This window comes from Pungitius pungitius, chromosome 6 (assembly GCF_949316345.1).
Source record: "Pungitius pungitius chromosome 6, fPunPun2.1, whole genome shotgun sequence".
Lineage (NCBI taxonomy): Eukaryota > Metazoa > Chordata > Actinopteri > Perciformes > Gasterosteidae > Pungitius > Pungitius pungitius.
This window is the reverse complement of record NC_084905.1, coordinates 5727680-5747781: the sequence shown is the minus strand read 5'-3', so window position 1 is coordinate 5747781 and position 20102 is coordinate 5727680. Positions and strand designations below refer to the sequence as shown.

Here is a 20102-nt window from a genome sequence, read left to right as displayed (position 1 = left end):
TGTCCCTAGCAGACTAAATGGGAAGACTGGGACCTTACACATTATCATTTTGAACACTAGTCTGCTTTTAGCTTTGAGGGGACATCCCCACATTGAACCAACAGTTACTTTTTTCTAGTCCAACATTTAACAACCTTCCATTAAATAACATTCATCTGGTATGAAGTTTTCCTTTTGTTGCCAACAGTCTGAGCTGTTTGAGCAAATCAGGATGCCAGCCTGCTTAACAGATGTAGCAAAGTTGGTAAAAATTGTAGGCTAATTGGATGTTTCCTTTGTTATGATGAGGAGCCTCACATAGCTGCTTGGAGTTTAAAGGTTACTTTTACATATATACTTTAATAGTAACCTTATATATACTAACAAATATTTTCATTCCTACATCCTCTCAGTTTGAACAGATCAACAGATCTGTAAATCAACAGTATCTTGCACCTTGTTTCAAAGAACCACAAAGTGAGCACTCCTTTTTAATACGGTGCATCAGTTAATGCAACATGAGCATTTAAAACGTGCAAATGTGTTGATTAACGAGTGCAAATGACTTGAGCATCGACTGCTTGGAGAGCATCTGTGAGACCAAGTGCCAAACATATTTCAGCCCGACGGAGGCAGGTTATCGTAAATAAGAACAGCTTCCGTTTGTTTCTTCAGAGTAGATGGACAGCATGTTGTTATTAAAGCGTGTGCCTCCACAAACTCCCTTTCTTTTTAAGGTTAGACAGTGAACTGCTCCTCTACAAAATATGTGAGACAGCATTACATCTCAGCTTCTTTTGGAAAGGTTAATTCAGCCTCCAGTGCACTCTAAAATTAAAAATGTTCCAGGCCAAACAAAAAAATCTGATTCAGAGGACCGAGTCCTGCAATGCTGCCGTAACTGCCACATAGAAGCAGTTGATACTAAGTGCAATATTCTATATCCCAACAAAGTGATTTTCAAAGCTTTCCATTTCATAAAAAAAAATTGTTTGCTATACTGCATTTTATATATTTTGTAATTATTTTAGTATTTCAGTAAGACATAAATGAAGAGAAAACATTTATTTATTAAAATAAAATAAAATAACCGGTACCAATATTTAAGCTGAAATGTTGACTTTCCAGTTCCCTTCAAAACCAGAACAATAAAACATGCAGGTGACAGAATATGTAGGAAAATAGACACATTCACACGTCTAATTGTCTGTTGGTCTAAGCTTATCAGAGTAGAAAATAGAACTGCTGATGTGAAACAATGATCGCTGCCCTGGGTAGAAAATATCTCACTTGGGTTTGGAGATTTCATTCGGCCCTCATCAGATCTCATCCATTTGATTTTCATTGACACTCATATTGGTTTTGTCTGTCTCCCTGTGCAGGTGTGGAGGGTATCGCCCAGGCCTACTCCGCCTGCCTTCCTCATATTCGTTTCTACGGCCCCACAAACTTTGCGCCGATCATCAGCCATGTAGCACGTTTTGCTGCCCAGGCCCTTCAGCAAGAGAAAGCAGCGGTAGGTGGTTTTAATGATTCTTTAGTCAAATCTGTTTATTACAAACAAGAATCATGTGACAAAAGGGGATAATACAGCGTCATTATACTGGCTCTGTTCCAGTACAAGCAGTAGCTGCCACAATTGAATGCTTAAACTTAAGCCATTTATCACAATCTGCCAGCTTCGCTGTGATAACAGGCTTGCAAAAGCCCAAAGGTGGAAGGGAATGTCACTATCCCCTTTTCAATTTAGCGACACATTGGATACTTTGGTTTATACAGCTGCTTCTTCTTTTCTTTGGGATGATAACATTGTGGGGCAGCACGGTGGTGTGGTAGTTAGCACTTTTGCCATTGTGTTTTTTTTCCCACCAATCACCAAACTGTAATTTAGGTGCCTGAAATGAAAAATGAATCAATAATCAAAATAGTAGTCCATTCATTTATTAGTTGATAGCTTGTGCATTAATCATTGGAGATGTTGTATGGTGTATTTGTTACTTGGCTGCTACCTGGTTCTATTGACACCAATAAATGAATTAATTCAAGTACCTTTTAAATGCACGCATGTATGTACAATACACAAGATGGAGGAAACTACAAGTTTATCCGACTTATAGTAAGATTCATAAAATGTTTTCCAAATATCATCATTGTACTTTAAGACTCTTCTATATCCCTATAGTTTATTTTTACCGTTTGGTCTTAGTACTAAAAGACTACAGCTTCTCGCCTTGGTGAACAATCATTTGACAGTTTGCAGATTATTTAATACCTACCTACCTTTCATTTCATCTCTTGCCAGGATTGGCTACCTTTCTCATGCTATCAAATGGCCCTTAAAAGTTTACCTGGTCCCATCACTTACATCTTTTCTTTCATCTCCTGTTACTTAGCTTTCTTTGTTATTAGCGGTACCTTGAACCTGTCCAGGGGCCACTTTCCTACAGTATTTGGGGATTCCTATTGTGTACTTTCACCCAAGCATTTCCATTGAGGATTCTGTCCAGTAATAATTTCCTTTTTTCTTTTATCATTGCTCTCTGTGGTTGTTGTTTGCCTACACTTTTAGTAGTGAGCAGTGAGTGCCTGTCAGGCCAGTTTTCACTCATAAGTTGTATAATTATCAACTCTGATGACTGACTGGACCAAGAAGTGTGTGCATCTGTTGCCTCTGAGTCTTGTTACAGTAACCCGTTAAGGAAGTAGGTGACAGACTGGAGTGACAGCTTCTGCCCCCTCTTCTTCTACATTACACCTCTTTTCAGTTGAGTTACTGATCAGGCATGTCACACATTATTGGGCTAAACAGCATAATAGAAGAGCCTCCTCCATCTCATATTCACTATTTTTTATTTTACATTAACTACAGTTTTCATCCTCACCTCTCCAATCTCTTAATGTGGTTGACTATTTAATGCTGGTAGCATACTGTATCAATCTGCTTAATCACATATCTCAGCAACTACGGTATAGGTTGCCGTAATAACTACTATGTCTATCTGGACATTTGTTTTCTGTGGGGATAAAGGAGAACCCCTGTGAGTGTTGTGATATGTAAAATCTGTTTATATGTTACTGGTAAAGAAATACATCAATATACAAAAAAACAATAAAATAAACTTTTTTCCTGCTGTCTTTTAAAATAACTAACAGCCCCCTAAGTCCTGTAAGACATTTTTATCGTCTGATCCCATTGGATACCACTAAATTGACCATTTCCTTAGCCACTCAGAAGCCAAAATGGGTAGAGCGTAGATGACGCACGCGAATGACGTCTGCACATGAAATTCAACCCCCTGACACACCTAACGTCATTCAAAAGCTGGATATTTGACAGAGGTGTCAAAAGTATTCACATTCATTACTTCCACTGAGCACATTCACCTTTGTGTCATTTGCAGGAAACCAATAGGGTGTCGGAATATTCTCATCCAACCACAATCAAATTCACTCTATCCGGATGGCGCGATTTGTCTCGATAGATTTTTTTGTGTGTGTTTTTGAACGATGATGAGCCGGAATGAAAAAAAAGCCAACATGAAAAATAAATACTCCAGTAAAGTATAGATTCCCAAAATGTCTACTTAGGTAAGGTAATGAAGTATTTGAATTTGTACACCTCTGATATTTGATGTCTCTTTCTGCTCTGGTTTAATTAAGGTTATTGTGAGACAAATTATACTTGTATATATATCAGCGTCTTCCGCTCCGTCTCGACTTGTTCTTCAGTGTGCTGTTTTCTTTGTTATCATGTTGCTTTGCTGAGGAATATTACAAATGCACCGCCGTGGGCACAATGTTTGGACTTGTTTGGAGGTTTTATCATATCACGGCCTGTAACGGTCTCAAGCGTTCATATATTTGTTCGATAATCTGGCTCTATTCTGGCTCTTTTTTTAGCCAAAAACGATAACCCTCGGGTGCAACAGGTTTATTTTGGGTGACTCTGGTGGCATGCTAATGTTAGCATTTTGCACTGTAGTGCTTAAATAAAGCGTGACTGATGGTAATAAGTAATACAGATGTCACAGTTTACAGTTGTCAGGCTGCAACGTGTTCTCATTGAAATGGAGTCTCATATAAGCAATATGCCTTTCACACAGCAGCTATTTTTACAGGTCAATATCATGTAACCACCCGAGTTTTCCATACCAAAGAATGCACAGATGTGTGAAATTGGCAAGAGCTTCCGACAAACTTTTAGTACATGCTAGATGTTTCCCTCTCGTATGTGCTGTTTCCAGTGACACATCTCCTGCCTAAATCCAAAGAGAGTGCCGTAGCTGGGTATCATTATGCTCCCACGGGGCTTTTTGTCCCTAATTGTATCCTGCCACCCGACGGAGAACAAACATATGAGCAAAATACACAAAGGATTGTACTCGTCTGTGTGTTGTGTGCCAGGATCTTTTGTTTCTGTCAGGAAATGATTGCAGTCGCATTTCTTCTTTCATATTAAAAGTGAGTTCAAACAGCAGTGGGACATAGGAAGGAGCGACACACCAGTGGATGTGAAAGCCTGTGTGTGTGGACCACATACTGCGGTGGTCGTTAGACAGGTGTGTGTGTGTGTGTGTGTGTTGGGCCAAGTTGTTCGGTTGGAAGGCAGCACAAAATCGGCTGCTGCTCACCTTCAATTGTCTTGTTCCTGAGATAATGAGGGAACCTGGGACGGCACAATGTGTAACTGAGTACAAACACACTCCCGATACTTACACACTGGCCCGTGCAGTTTGAGCGTGTTCCAGTGTGTGAGCGACCCTGTCTATCTGTGTTATAATGATTCTCTAAAGAGCACGGCTGTTAGCACATTAAAGAGACAGGCCTTAGAGCCCTCCCTGTATGTTGTGTGTAGTGTGTGTGTGTGTGTGTGTAACACAAAAGTGTGATTTTGTTCCGATTAGTGTCAGCGTGTGTCCTAGTGTTTGTTGTTCTCATCATAGGATGACAATTTGCATTCAAGTGAACAGAACCAAGGCACTTTCTTTGTGCACGTGTGAGGGTCTGCGCGCATGTGTGTGCATGTGAGTCTGTTCATATGCCTTCTGTGAGACAGACCACAAAACTAGTTCGGTTTTTTGGAGCTAAGCTAAACTTTTTAACCATTTGCTATGAATGGTCCATACATTGCCAAATGGCAAGAAATAAGTGTGACATTAATACAGCGAAGTGTCACTTTTTTAAGATGATCAATATCAAATTCCTTTGCAGTAATTGGCTGATTTAAAATTGTGTGGCCAGTTAAGTTCATGGAGATTTAGTGTGATTACAACCCAACGCTAGTTGGTAGTGCATGCCACCACAGCAGCCTTTATGCAGTATTCTCCTGTTTGCTAGCAGACAAAAGTGAAAAGGAGTCTTTGCATGATGCAAAGTCAAAGAAGAGCTATTCATTGTTTTTCCCTCTAGTGTGGGTGGGACCTAATCATGCTGCATCTCTATACTGACAGCTAGCTAGCTAACCCACTCATTTCACACCTCTGGGATTGGGTATGACATTGGTTTACACTGTTTGTTTTCACTATTGCATTGAATTGAACTCGCTTCATGCCCCATTGTGTTCATGCTCAAAATATCATTAGAAGTGGCAAAATGTATTTGCATGTGTGTGTGTGTATGTGCGTGTAGGAAAAAGGGTGGAATACATCTCAGGTTTGATAACAGTAATAATTGGTATGATTATGATAATCTGTACATTTAGTAAAGATCTTGATTAATACTGTATGAACAATGTACAGTTTGCTTATACAGTATGTATGAAATTTCATTTTTAGTGGTCTCCAGACTAGCTAACTGCACAGTGTTTTTTACATATTTGATTTGCTTTATATTTCTGAGGGAGAGGTGTGGAGGGTAACATCTCATGCTGTGACGGCTGTTCAGAAACGTTGTTACTGATGCTAATGCTGCTCCATCCTGATTGGATACATAATAGGAATAGTGTTTGCTGAAAAGCAAATTATAACGACTAACAAATATCTAATATGTGTACGTAGCCTTGTTCTTTCTCAAAATGGACAGACAAGTTAAGCAATCTTTCTGTCTGTATGTCCTTAGTTTAGCTCAAGAATTGGATCTGATCGTCTGATGTTTTGACGAGGATCCATCGAGTGCATTGTCAAATTTGGTGTGATTTGCAAGTGGCGCGTTTAATGGTAACAATCCTGCTATCTCATGCAGGCATTCATGTATCTTATTTATGCAAGTGTATTTGATAGACATCATTTCCTGAAAGAACTTTTTTCATCATTTGTGTTTGTATGTTTGGTTTTTGTAAATATGAGATAGGATAAGTACCATCTACAGTATGTAGTCCACACTCCACCTCCAGACTTTCCCAGGTTATAGAGAATCATCCGCTTTATGCATTCATGAAGTGCCACTCATTTATTAATCCAATATGAAACTTCTAAATGAAAGGATAACATGCAACAGGACATTTCAGTCTTATGCCGAAGCCTTGTCCCTCTCTCTTTCCCATCACTGCAAATTATTTGATATTTGTTCTTTTTTTTCATCTCTTCCCCTTATTCATCTGGCGAGTCATTTTTTTTCCAGGAGCAGATGGTGCGATCTGTTATATGAATGGAACCCATCATGCCGTAAATGCAGAAAAGCTTCCATCCCGCCATCTATATTTTTCCATTGCTCGTTCAGCGTCATCAAGCTCTCTTGTTCTTGAATACTTTCTGTCTCTTCGTCTCCGTCACTCCTAACAATCTCTGAAATGTCCCCCATTGTATTTTTCTTTTTCATTTCTCCTTTGTCTCGCCCTTGGACCGAGCTCTCCTTCTCCGCCTTCAAAAGACTGCACGTCACTCTGTGCACTGTTACTGACAGCATAATCACAATGATTGCCACTTGTTGTCCCAGTCTATTTTCTTCATGCAGATATCTCAAGTCTATTCAGGGGCATTTAGGTCATTTCTCGTAATCTTTTGTGTCTTGTCTCCCTCATTTCTCTCTTTTCATCCCTTCCAAAAAAAACTTCTTCTCTTCTGCAGCAGTACTTCACTCTCCTCATTATAACAGACGGCGTCATCAGCGATATGGACGAGACGCGTCACGCCATCGTACAGGCGTCTAAGCTGCCCATGTCCATCATCATCATCGGTGTGGGCAACGCAGACTTTGCTGCTATGGAGTTCTTAGATGGAGATGCCAGCGTTTTAAAGTCCAACACGGGAGAAGAGGCTGTTCGCGACATTGTCCAGTTTGTCCCATTCAGAGATTTCCGAAATGTGAGTACTGGTCTCTAAAAATAACAGCAGGTGGCATGGAACCATCATGCACTCAGAGAAGAAATACAATGGCTCCAAGTTTTACTTTGAGGCAACATTAACGAATTTGAATTGTTGGTCGAGTCTAGTTTAAAATACTTCATAAAAGCACCTATACCATAATGCACACAGACACACAACTAAGGTGTTTTGTTATCCCTGGTTCAGGCTATGCTTAAATCTGATAGGGAGTTTGATCTTTAATAGATTGCAACTGTGTAGGTGTGGTTTGATCTGATTTGATGTACAGTTGCCTGGCAACTTAAGCAAACAACCTTGCCAGATTCTGATTCAAGTGTTCCTGAATTGTTTTTTTTTGTTTTTCTAGTCTAGTCAGCTTCAAATCGTCTGCGTAGGCATACGTAGACATGGGTTTCTGTGAGTAACCCCGAAGGTTTTATAACCATACGGCCCTTAGCAAAATCTTTCTCTCACCATTGGCCCATATTTACCTACAGCTATTGTTTTGACATGCTCATGTGATTTGCCGTGTCATTTTGACTCCATCTTTGTTCTGCGGTGGAGCCTTCACCAAATGACACAATGCCATGCTGTCCGAGTGTGAATGTGTTACACAACGGCAGCCTGTTGCTACTCACACACCACACAGGGTCTGCTAGATGAGGAGAGGTGCCTTGTTATCTCACACTCCACAGAGGCACCGTGAGCTTGTGTTGACGAGCTTTTGACGCACATTTCAAAAGCTTCAGTGTGAGTGTCCAGGCGTGCGTGCTGTAGCTAAGCACACAGGTTAGAAGTGCACATTGGCTGTCAGCGCACCAATGGACTTACTTTGCATTTTTGCTCATTTTAGTATACAATTTGTATGTTTGTGGGCGCAAGTGGTGGACGAGCTCACTTCCTTTGTAGTGGGAGGAACGCAGTGTTTACTGGTTTTGTTCCAGTTTGTTGGGGTGGAAGGGTGAAAGACGGCAACAGACCTAATGGAGAGGAAGAAATGGGATGTATTAGCCCAAATGACAACATGATTGAATTCAATAATTTGCAAATGTGTAGAGGAGGTGTCCACAAATGACACTACTGCACTAAAACTAAACAGCACACACTTTTTCTCCTGCAGGCACCCAAGGAGACCCTCGCCAAGTCAGTCCTAGCCGAACTGCCTCAGCAGGTCGTCCAGTACTTTAAACAGCGGAATCTACCGCCCACCAACACAGCACCAAAGTGATGCCTCCCCAATCCAGAGACCACGCTGTACAATAGCTCAACAAAACATCTATCTTCATTCACCGCAAATGATATTGAATAAAAGTGTGTATATTGGCTGTGGACAAGACTTGTGGACAAAAAATAAATAAAAAATACAACATTGAAGACATCCCTGCTAGTATATTTTCAAAGTTGTTACAGGATGTTTGGTCAGTATACAGTTTGGATCAACCAGAATGGATGTTCTTTGTTTCCTTAAAGCTTTCCAACACACAGAATCATGAAAATAATAACAGTGAGGGCTAGTGTCTCCAAATGATGTGGAAGTTTATCAACTGGCCTTTTTCTAAGAGAAATTAAAAATATCTTGTTTAAGAGGATGTCATTTTTTTAAATTGCTTTTTGCATGTGTGTGTTGTGATAGATGCCATGTGATGCATACGACTTATTGGTGTAGATCCTACTCTCAGCTGGAACATGTCAGTGGTTGAATCCCTTCCCTTGGTCTCACAGACCCGTTTCAGGTAGCGGATCAGACGTAGGCTGTTTGCTATTGTGTTCACCTGTGGCAGAGTCACAGACTGAGCCTGACCTCAGCACTATTTCTTCAAGTGTCAAAAAGCCGATTGTCTGAAGGGCAAGTTTTAACGCTCCACTATGCTTGTTTGATTTAAGAGGAGAGAACCAGAGGAACACGAGGCCGTAGTGACGGCTTGTAGCACTAACGCAGGATACACGTGGGACACTTGTTTAACTCATCAGCCTCTTAAATATGGGATCATTTTATTTCCTTTTATTTGTCATGATCCAGTCTATCCCGCATGATACCAATATCTACGCACTGTTTACAAACTGATATCGATGTTCACCGATGCATGTTGGTTTTTTGTTTTTTCAAATGATGTATTTATTAGATTTTGTAAATATTTTAATGAGATTGTGTTGAAAGAGAAGGATGCATATCACAGCAAAGGCAGTGTTTTAATGATTGCAGGCAAAAGAGGAGTTTCTGATATGCATATATATATATACATGTAAATATAACACTGCTATATATATATATATATATATATCAAATGTATATATATATATATATATATATATATATATATATATATATATATATATATATATATATATATATATATATATATATATATATCGAATGTATATTTATATGATGCTGTTCATGTTCTGAGAAGCCAATGTTTTTGACAAGATTTAATATATAATATGTATTGTTGTGCATCTTTGTACTAAGGGTTTTGCCGTTCAATTTCTAAAGTTGTGTCCATGTCCACACTCAGGTCAATAAACTGAAGGAATGGTTACGTTCTCTTTGTGTCAGTGGATGTAAGAGCAGCACACCGAAAATAAATACAAATACACGCATACTCAACCTTAATGAGATGTTAAGTGACACAAACGACCACACAAAAAGAATCAGTTTGTGGCTCTCACAGGCAGAATATGTTCCTCTGTAGTGGCACAAGTCTCAGAATGGTAGTGTGTAATGAAACATAAACGACATCGCAACGTCATTTAGTAACAAATCAACCTCCCTGTAGCAACTTCCCCTGAAAAGCAGTTGCCAACAATGGACAGCATTCGATTGTCAGATGCTGAGTGAAAGGAATAAAAACACTATATAATTTAATTAAATGTGAATCGTAACAGCATGTATGTTAATAAACCAGCATTTAGATGACATGTATGCTAGCACTGAATGAGTCTTCTTTTCTACAATTATTTGTGTATTATGTCTTTTGGACGTGTCATACCCTTCTGGTTAAACGTTTCTTACCCATAAAATTGGATGCCCTTGCCACACATCCCCTATGTTTTTATTGTAATCCAGGAGGATCTTTCGATGTTCCTTGTGTGTGTGTGTGTGTGTGTGTCTATAATTGCCACTGGTGTAATATCTCACTTTGCAGTGTTAATCTGCTTTAGTGGCAGCTTTGGTCTCTTTGTTGTCTATAGCTAATCTAAAAATAGGCTGCAGCAAACTGCATAATAATTGGAGTTTCTGGTTATGGGTGCATGCTCAAGGACCTACTATGATTATGTGTTAGCATTGACCAGATTTATCCATTTTGGAGCATTTCTCAGCATGTGACAATGCCAAATACTAAAGGACAAACAAACGGACAAAAGATCCTCGCTAATGAGGTATTCTATCACTTACAAGTTTTGTGACAGATGAATTATAGATTGATTCGACCACTGTATCTGACAGGAACAGAGAAGATCAAATTCGGACTTTAATGCAATAAGGTAAAAATGCAGATGAAGTTATCTTTCGTTTGCTGCAAAGAATGGCATTCACAAATCAGTCACATAATATGTGGAAAAAAGTGTAACGGTAATATTGTGGTATATTCAAAACAAGTTAAAAGTTCGAGAAATCAAAGAATAGAAAGTGAAGCAAGGAACGGTGTGTGGAAATATAGGCATTGTGTAACGCGAAAAGCCATAGTATGGTATGTAGAGAAAGGATTAAAAAGTCAGTCAAAATGTGGTCAAATTTTATTGTGCGCCTTCTAGCTGGTCAGAATTCTTGTACCCTGACAACACATGATCCCCAAAATATCATTGGATGTTAGCTCTAACATAAATACCAGTGCTTAATCTAGACCTGAGGCTGGAAGTAGCACAACAATAAAGCTATGACATGAAGAGAATAGACTATGGGGAATAATTTAATTCATATTAGTCGAAGAAATACTATTTAAAAATGACTAATATTCTGATATTTAGGCCAGCAGAGGCTTTCCTGGCGCCGATGGGCTGCCACTGACTATAACTAACTACATATAATATTAAGAAAACTAACCAATCCATCCTTTCTTATGGGTGAGAGTACAAAAAGTATAACAAAGTATCAAATGCAATGTGACAAAAACGTAGGCCTAAGTAACACTGACCCTGTTTAGTCCTTCCCCCCCTTTTACATTAATACCCCTTTATAAAGCAGGTCATTGGGGCAGCTGTTCCTGTCCGGTCAGGGACACACTAAATGGTTTCCAAAAAACACTTAACAGGTTTGCTTCTGAAGCGAGCTTCATAAAAAAAAACAGCCGTGACGCAGAAAGTGACGCAGATTGACCACAAGGAGAAGCAAAAGATTTTACCGTTTGTTGGCATCATTTCATATTTAAATATTCAAAGTTCTTTTTTGCATTTATGTAGTACTCGAAATAAATATGTAACTATTATTAGTGAATAGTTCACCGGTAGCTTTAAGCCTTTTTGGGACAGTATCAATTAGAGGACTGCTAAGGAAAAGCAGCTTTAATGTAGATATATATTAATATTAATATACAATAATTGAATGTGGTTGCTGGGGACAGAGTAAAATGTAAAATGCTAGTTTGGAACACTAGAAAAAAAAACCAAATCCAGGCAAATCGTCATCTGTTGGGTTAAACAGAACAACCTACAGCTTGGTGATGTCAGTGAAATGTCTAAACATGTCTCAGTCTAAGCGTCACGGTGTGTTTACTTTGCTACACACTTTGTAATCTTTAGCAGTGGAAATGTGTCAAATATTGCACTGCTCAGGTTATTTAATGTCACTGACAGACTTCAGAATATCTTGAAATCATTTTATCTGGATTGCCTTCACGGTTTTCAGTCTTAATCAACTAAGGAAGGAAGCTTTAGATGCAAATTTATTTTGCTACGGGTTTAATGAAAACAGAAAATCCCAGAATCAAATCACACAAATTACAGTTAGTACACTTTTACACTTGCATTTTGTGCAGCTGGACGAGCCACCCAGCATGCATTTCAATGAAAGGTAAGTAGCTCCTTGGTGCTCACTATGTAGAAAACTGTTGCCAACCAGTGAACTATGGAAGTGATCCCTAGTGAGTACTAAACCAAATAGGCAAAAAGAAAACTGCATTCAATTTCAAAGTTTCAACAGTTTATACACGTTCTTTGCTTTTCTGTCTCGAATACACACCAATAAAGAGAGCAAACACAGTACAAGGGGCAGCTCTTTATTTCACGTTTCTCAGACTTCAACCAACAAAAGCTCCAACGTCTCAGCTAAAAGTTCTGCATCTTTCCAGCACAATGCGACTTTAAAACAAACTACTGATGACAAAAGACATTACATCACAAAAATAAAAGTTTTTTTTTCTTTTTTCAAACCATTCAGACTTTGCATTTAACCCAAGCGGAGAGCGAAGCGCGTCCTGCGTCGGCTCTCTCCTTGTTGTGGATTTCTAAAAGGCCTTAAGTCATTGGACAGTCTAAAGCAGCCTCTTCCTTGCTCCACAGATGTCAATCACTTTCCCCTCAGCCAACCGCACAGCTTGCAGTCGCTGTGGCTTGGGTTGGGAGAAGGGTTTGGTGATGGGGAGGGAAGGGAGGGGGGGCAGGATGTCGTCAGGGTAGTCAGTGCGGGATTGGTTGCTCGGCTTAAACTGTGTGAGATGTGATTGAGGGAAGGAAGGGTGGAAGTATCATGTTTGAGTGCCACAATACCAAGAAAAAACAATTAGATACAAGGATTAAGTTCAAAGTAGTTTAAAATGGTCTTAATGTTACGATTTATCAAGCTTATATTTCCCGGTTGAACTTTGCCTGATGACAAAAACAACCTTTCAAATGCCTTGTGAAAACAACTGGAATACTAATCCTTTTAGTGTGGTGTGCATGTGGCTGATGTATGACTCTAACATGATAGGAACTCATGCGGCCTGCAGGTACCTTTATAAGTGTGTATGTGGGACCTTTAAATATATCTGTAAGTGTGTATATCTGGTGTAAAGATTCATTTCCTGACTATTTGCAAGCTATTCTACAGCTGCACAGCCGTACTTCACTTGTGTGTGTGTGTGTGTGTGTGCTTATGAGGATGCTGGTGTCTGTCTATCTGTAGGCCCTGCTGTTCCGAGGATATGGCAACATGATTGCATCCACGCTACCTTCGCTGTCCGAGCTGCTGTCAGAGTCGCTGCTGCCGGAATAAACCCAGAGTCCCGGTAAAACGCCCACACACACGGCTGCTGACGGCAGGTGTAACACGCCTTGACCGGCGCTTGTGGGATCCGCGGTGGTCTTCGCCGTCAAGCTGAGGGCGGTTTGTTGATCTTTAGCTCCTCCTGCAGCTCCTGCTCCATCCTCCTGTTCTGAACAGCACAACATACAGTCAGACTCAGGGGCCTGCACAGGCAAACGCCGCGTGAGTCCGAGCAACCGTTTTATATTCGTCGCCCTCAACATTTTTCTTCACTCACCGTTCTCTTCAGCCTTGTTTCCTTGTTTGATAGACCCTCCGTTTACTACATAATACCTGCACCAAATTAGCTAGCTGGTCAATGCATGAGCCAATTGTAAAAGACATTTCCACTCTGTATGTAGTTAAAAACACACTCTTCAATAATATATTCATCATTGAATCACAAGCACTGAGCTGTAAACACAATTGTATTCTCATGGTTTGTTATATAGAAGTGGATGTCGTCATCATGACGTCATAGTCACAGTAAACCCTGTAACATTCTTTATGGTCCATTTAACTGTAGATAGACCATCAATTACTAACATGAACATCATACCAATGTAAATAAGACTGGCAAAAAGAGATTGAGACCATAAACTCATGTTTACTGACGAAATAAATCCAGGGGTCCAAGTAGGGATGGGCATTTTTTCAGTAGTGATTCTTTTTATAATGTTCTGAAAAAAGACAAATAATTTTGACTACATTGCTTTATTTTTTGTATGTAAACAAATAGTCATTTTTGAGTAGTAATACAACATTTTAAAAAATGTGGAGCTATACAATACGATAAGCTTTTATTCATGAAAAGAATCCGCCCCCTGCTGGCCAGCCTACGATTGGCCTCCTGCTGTGTAGCTCTAACATCGAGCCATTCCAAAAGTTGTCAAAGAACTGCAAAACCATATATTTGTCCACTTCTGACTGAAATTCCTACCTTTGAAAGCCTCAGGGTGCAACCCACCTGTGTGTCTGTCTCCGTTTCCTGCCGTTGCCGTTTTGGAGATTTCCACCTTCTGTTTCTTATTGCTCTCTGAAGACTGTGAGGAACTGGGTGAAACAGAATGAAGATGTATTGAAGTCATAAGTCCAATGATTGAGTACAATATGAGCAGGTTCATTCGCATACACAAAACACACTTATCAACAATGTTGTCATTATACATTACATTTTACACACAGTGTTCTTTAACTCAATAATGGCGAGAAGGAGAGATGCAAACAGTGTTTTTCTAAGAGCCCACAATTGTTTATCATCATTAGTGTCCCCATGCTGTGAGTATCAAACTGTCAAACATTCTTACAACTTGAAATGAATGCTAATGTTGCTTCTGCTTATTGTGGATGTGTAAAATAGGTAACTGACATATTTCATATCAACGATACACGGTCGCTGCTGAATTTGTCGACCGCATTCCAAAACAAAACCAGCTTCTAAAGTACGTGTATCTGTGCGACTACCTGCGTCTCTTCACAGCTCCAGCCAATAAATGGGCCTGAGACAGATGGCTGGTCTTTTGCTCCGCCCCCGAAGGTTTGGCGGCCGCCTTCTTTTCAGGCTCTCTGGTGGCCGCCTGCTTCACTACAGCGCTGTGACAGTACAAAGTCAAGGTGAATAAAAGAATGAGGGCGCATTGTAGAGCAGACAAAGGGTGGAGCTCAGAGGTCTATTCAACAGGTCAGTTATCTCCTCCCTTCAGGGGGAGCCATTACATCTCCTCATCGGTGGGCTGGAGAGAGCGACACAGTTCTGAGGGGCTTAAAAAAAAGCACTTATATGGAGAAGCAAAAGGAGGTGACACAGATATGAAGCCCAAAAGTACATCAGGGGATGGACAGAGCTCAGGAGACGTGAAATTGGGCCGAGATGCAGGGATAGAGGAAAATGGACTAAGAAAGACAAAGAACACCTGGGGTAAAATACAAAAGGGTCAGATGAATGCGAAACATCGGGCATTCAATATGCATGACGTGTATATAAGCCATCATGAATTCACACAGCAATAACTAATGCCTAATGTGTGTGTGTGTGTGTATGTTTGTGCATGTATTTCGTGTAACTCTCGTAAGCAACTCTTCTAAATGGTCACCGTAGTTACCAGCCTATGATACAGTTTCCACGACAACCCTTTCTCTTCATCGGCAGACAAACCTGTCCATCACAAACCTTTCTGTTAGCAAAGCCACAGCGAGGAACAGAAGAGTGTGTGAGACATGTGTTCAAATGGGCTAGAACTTCAGATTATGTGGTATCGACAGTGTTGTTATTGTACTGTCTTCATGCACCTTCCGCCAAGACAATTTCCATGTATGTACAACATATTATGGCAACAAACGTTTCCTGATTCCTGATCCTGGTTAAGCACTGTACCTTTGTAGTTAGGTAGTGTGTCCTGGGTAAATACACACAATATTGCTTTGCTTCTTTTGTGGGGCTAAAATATGTAAAGAGATGCTCAACAGAAAACAATAACCAGATCAAGCAAAAAGTAAAGAAAAAGGGTTTACTACGCAGTAATGTCCCTCAGTTAATGTTCATTGATGGCACGTAGTGCCAAAAGGATTACGTTGCAGCCCTTTTAGGGACTGCCAAGCACATAGTTATTACATACTTCTTATATTCATGCCAAAGCCTGCAAATAAGAAGTGGACACAGTCACAGAGGTTTGTTCACTATAATGGCTGTCTCCATCTTGGTTTTTCAGCCATCGTTGTCTCTTTTTTTGCGACCACAATTCAGTCTAGAGCAGTGGTTCTTAGCCTGGGTTCGATCGAACCCCAGGGGTTCGGTGAGTCAGTCTCAGGGGTTCGGCGGAGGTCAAGACACACACCCGACTCATAGGATACGTGATGACACGCCCCGCTTGGCCAGGTGATCACGCAACATCGCTTGGCCTATCTGTGCTGCAGGGAATTTGGCGCGCTCAGTAGTCGAATTGTGACTGTTGTGATGGTACGTCGTGTGATTTCTTTCTTAATATTTCAATCCCTTCATACTAACTATGTCGAGCATGAATCATATTTGAGATATTCTCACGTGGACTAAAAACAAGACATAATACTCGGTTTGATACCATGCAGATTGTGGTTAAGACTGAGTACATTGATATGTATATTGAGATGTGGAGTATCCACACGTGCTAATTTTGACCTAAAACAATCACTAAATGTTGACTAAATTGCGGGACAACATGTTAATTTGATGACAAAATCGATACTTGCTAATTAAAATGTTGTGTTTTCAAACCAAAACATTAAAAGGATATTCTGTATTCCAAAAGTTCTTGTTTCTCCTCATCTCTGCGTTGCTTCTCCACCAGGCACTGTTGCCGGGAGACCTCGTCCAGAAAGCTGGTCTCCTCCTCGTCCAATCCCCTAACCATGTTTCCTGTCACCATGGAAACAAACAGACTTCAACACATGAGTGTACAGTGATTGCAGTTTTCAGAAAATTATTCACAAGAGTCTTTCTTTAAATCCACACGCAAGAAGAAATCTAACAGGGCTTCGTGGTTAAAGACGAAATGGGGTGTGACTTACGACAGATGTAAGAGACTTACTGTAGATTCCCCCCAAAAGACAGCGTCAAATATTTGTAATAATAATGACAAATGGTATGGTACCATATGAAAAAAATGCACTATGAATGCGTCAATTGATTAAGTGAGATAGAGAAATCCCTGCTGGAGTCTGAGCTATTAGTCTCTGGTGAACCTGACTGCAACAGTAGTATATAATGTTACATAGAAATAGCCTGTTTGCTCTTCCCATGTAGGCGTATAACTATTTAAAATATTATGTATGATTGCATAGTCTTAGTGGTACATTGCAAACGTCCACACATTAATGCACCAGGGAGGCCATGAACAAATCCTGTATTAGACGTTAAAATACTTAATTCAATATCTTATTTAAGTGTTGCAGTGAGAAGTTTTTACTGGACCAGAAAGACACGTCACTGCTATTTTTGCAGGCTGATGCTGCGAACCATTACAATTAAATGTACCTCAATGTAAGAAAAGAGAAGGATTTAGTCTTTAATCGTGAGGAAATAGAATTCCGTAATAAATGTTGTGAACCCATCTATTCATGGCCCATTCTTGATTTGTATTGGACTATTGCGCATTTGAAAAAGCCCTAATTAGTACGGCTGACTTTTGTGGGACATAGACCCTGGCCAGAAGTGGTACATGTCTCAAAAGTAGACGACAAAAGGAAGGTCCCGATAAAAGAAACAAGAAAGATGGAGAGACACAACTCACTGAATTTAAATTGCTCATCGTATTCCTCCTGTTTCTTGTCTTTCTGCTCCTGCAATCGCTCAAAGAGGGAACGTGAGTCATACGCCTCCTCTGGAGCCTCTGAGGAGCAAAAAAAAATAAAATGTGCATGCACATTTCAAAGTTATGAAAACATGTGTGTGTGTGTGTGTGTGTGTGTGATCTTCTTACCCTCTGGGTCATCAGGTTTTCTAACTTTTTCCCATTCCTCCTGTCTCTTCTTCCTCTTCTCATCAAGCTCAGATTCCGACACAAACTTCCTGCTGAGGTCGACGCCTGTCACCGCTCCTTCTTCCATTACAACTGACCAGAAGAAATAAAACACACCTTACTACGTGGGTGAATCTGCTGCTCCTATCTTACAGGCTGTTTATTGTGTACTGGTTGGTTTTACTCTTGTCGATGGACTCAAATAATTCAATATTTTTCTATGTTGTCCAATAAAGTTTAAAAAAATGATGTAACCCATTATTACTCAGGGCTGCCATGAGCTTTTCACATAGGCCAGGATTAAAAACTGCAAATTGTATTTTAATGGATAGTCTTTTTCCAAAATATAAAGTGATTATGATCTCAAAAATGTAAGCGTGACAAATATGCAAAAAAAAAGAAAGGGAGAAAATAATTCATCACAGCACTGTACATTGAAGTGAATAGTGACTAAATGGAGTGATATATTTGTGCATGCCATATTAACTTCTCCTCATGTCACAGAGGCCCTGGTAGTTTCTTTATATGGATGGTTTGTTTTTATCAAAACACAATAACTCATTTAGACCATTACGTTTGATCTATAAACCACAATTTTCACAAATTGGGATTTTTGCCATTCTTTGGCTACAACAAAACATGCTGACCCAAACCCAATTGTGTCCGAAATATGTCAGTGTTTTGAGATGCATCGTCTTTCGGGGGTGCAAGACATAGAGACCGATTTGAGGTTTATGTTGCTATTTTCTGTTGAGTGACTTTGTGCGGGGGGACGCCCCCAGAAGCAGATTACGTCACACTTTACTAACTGAACCACAGCGGAACGTGAGATTTTAAATCGTGTTTTTTTTTATCTCTTTATTTCCACAGAGGACCAAACTGGAGTCAACGTGTAACGTTGAGGTTTTGTCTCTCTCTTGTGGTCAACTTTAATCATCACAAGTAATTCAAACGACCAAAATTGAAAGAACTTTTCGCCCCCTGCGACTGCTGAAGAAAACCCCAAAAGGACCGCGCGAACACGTCACCGCGAGCTGCTGACCCAGTTCGATACGAGGCATTACAAAATAAAACAAAGCGTTTCGTTCCGATCGGCAGGGCCACCGCCAACCACGGCGACGATAACCACGCTAGGAGCTAAAGTCAACCCACGGGGGGACACGCTCGGCCAACGACACCGTTATGAGTCATTAACACATCACGCGTTCTGCAGGACAATAAGCGGGCTCATCGGCTCCGTGTGGATGCTCCAGCGGGGGAGCTGTGCACCAGAAGGAGCCCGGTGTGCTTGCTGCAGCCCCCCGGCTAGCTTTAGCTTGATTAACGTTTTAGGGCTGTCATCGTGGTCAAAGCCGAGTATCGTGCCGTGTTAGAAAACCCACAGTTCCTGCTGCACGACCGAGCACGCTAGAGTGACATGACGGGACTATTTAACACCAAGCGGGATCATTTCTGTGTAACTACAACTTACCAAAGCTTGGCCAGTTGATATAATATGAATGCTCCAAATCGATGACGTTTTGTGTCACGGCGAAAACACCCCGTCGCGCTGTTTCCCGCCGCTTTAGTTCCGACCTGCTTTTCTTCAGCCAAATGTAAATGCAGTGGCAAAGACAGTAATAGTGGCATCGAGAGATGAACGTTAAAAATGTCTGTGATTGCAGAAAGAAGATTGAAATAAAATGACAAAAAAGAAAGGAATAATCATTTGAAGATAAAAAGACGTAACAAGGAAATGCGATGCATTGTCTTCGTCGTTTAAAGGGAAACGGTACATTTTCTGCATGGCAATAGCTATAAAAGATTTATGAGTAATTGGGACGGAAATGAGAGAGAGTTTCTATCTTTCAGGCAAGGGAATTTCACAGAATACTAGTTCTAATAAGAACGGTTAAACTAAAAACATTTTAGTAGATCTTCATCTTGGTGCCGAAAAAACAGGATCAGGATCACAAAAAGCTACTCCATAACACTCAACTTTCAGATGTGAGTTATAGGCAGAGGTGTCAAAAGTATTCACATTCATTACTTAATTATAAGTATAGAAACTAGGTTTTGAAAATACTTTTGTAGAAGTGGAAATATCAACTCAAGCTTTTTATGTAAGTAAAAGTATAAAAGTACTGGTTAGTAAAAGTAAAAGTATTGAAAGGGAAAAAATGTCCA

General features: G+C 40.2%; 2 protein-coding genes across 4 annotated transcripts in view; one reads left to right on the top strand and one right to left on the bottom strand.

Moving 5' to 3' along the window:
• cpne2 (copine II) overlaps positions 1 to 9467 on the top strand; it is a 37455-nt gene extending 27988 nt beyond the window's left edge. Inside the window, exons 14-16 of the mRNA XM_037451520.2 lie at positions 1362 to 1495; positions 6984 to 7220; positions 8341 to 9467. Of these exons, the coding sequence (XP_037307417.1) occupies positions 1362 to 1495; positions 6984 to 7220; positions 8341 to 8448 (479 nt within the window). The 3' untranslated portion in view covers positions 8449 to 9467. The remainder of the gene's footprint in view (positions 1 to 1361; positions 1496 to 6983; positions 7221 to 8340) is intronic.
• Positions 9468 to 12420: 2953 nt separating this feature from the next.
• Positions 12421 to 19522, bottom strand: psme3ip1 (proteasome activator subunit 3 interacting protein 1). Of its 3 annotated transcripts, XM_037452336.2 has the most exons (8): positions 19408 to 19522; positions 17898 to 18029; positions 17709 to 17807; positions 16713 to 16834; positions 14908 to 15044; positions 14384 to 14496; positions 13370 to 13573; positions 12421 to 12865 (listed from the first exon to the last, which is right to left on the bottom strand). In XM_037452336.2, exons 2-8 carry the CDS (start codon positions 18022 to 18024, stop codon positions 12861 to 12863), a joined length of 807 nt encoding a protein of 268 aa, XP_037308233.1. In that variant the 5' UTR covers positions 18025 to 18029; positions 19408 to 19522; the 3' UTR covers positions 12421 to 12860. The 3 variants fall into 3 exon arrangements, with proteins under 3 accessions (XP_037308233.1, XP_062419084.1, XP_037308231.1); XM_062563100.1 differs by having other exon boundaries at positions 12421 to 13573; XM_037452334.2 differs by having other exon boundaries at positions 12421 to 13573; positions 14411 to 14496.
• Positions 19523 to 20102: the final 580 nt, after the last annotated feature.

Excerpts from the sequence above, each read along its gene's own strand:
- psme3ip1 (XM_062563100.1), bottom strand. The coding sequence starts at position 18,024 with ATGGAAGAAGGAGCGGTGACAGGCGTCGACCTCAGCAGGAAGTTTGTG. Across the intron at positions 15,045-16,712 it reads AAGAACTTTTGGAATACAGA|TGTCACAGCGCTGTAGTGAA; the intron begins ATATCCTTTTAA and ends TTGACTTTGTAC. Across the intron at positions 13,574-14,383 it reads GCACCCTGAGGCTTTCAAAG|AACAGGAGGATGGAGCAGGA; the intron begins GTAGGAATTTCA and ends TGTGCTGTTCAG.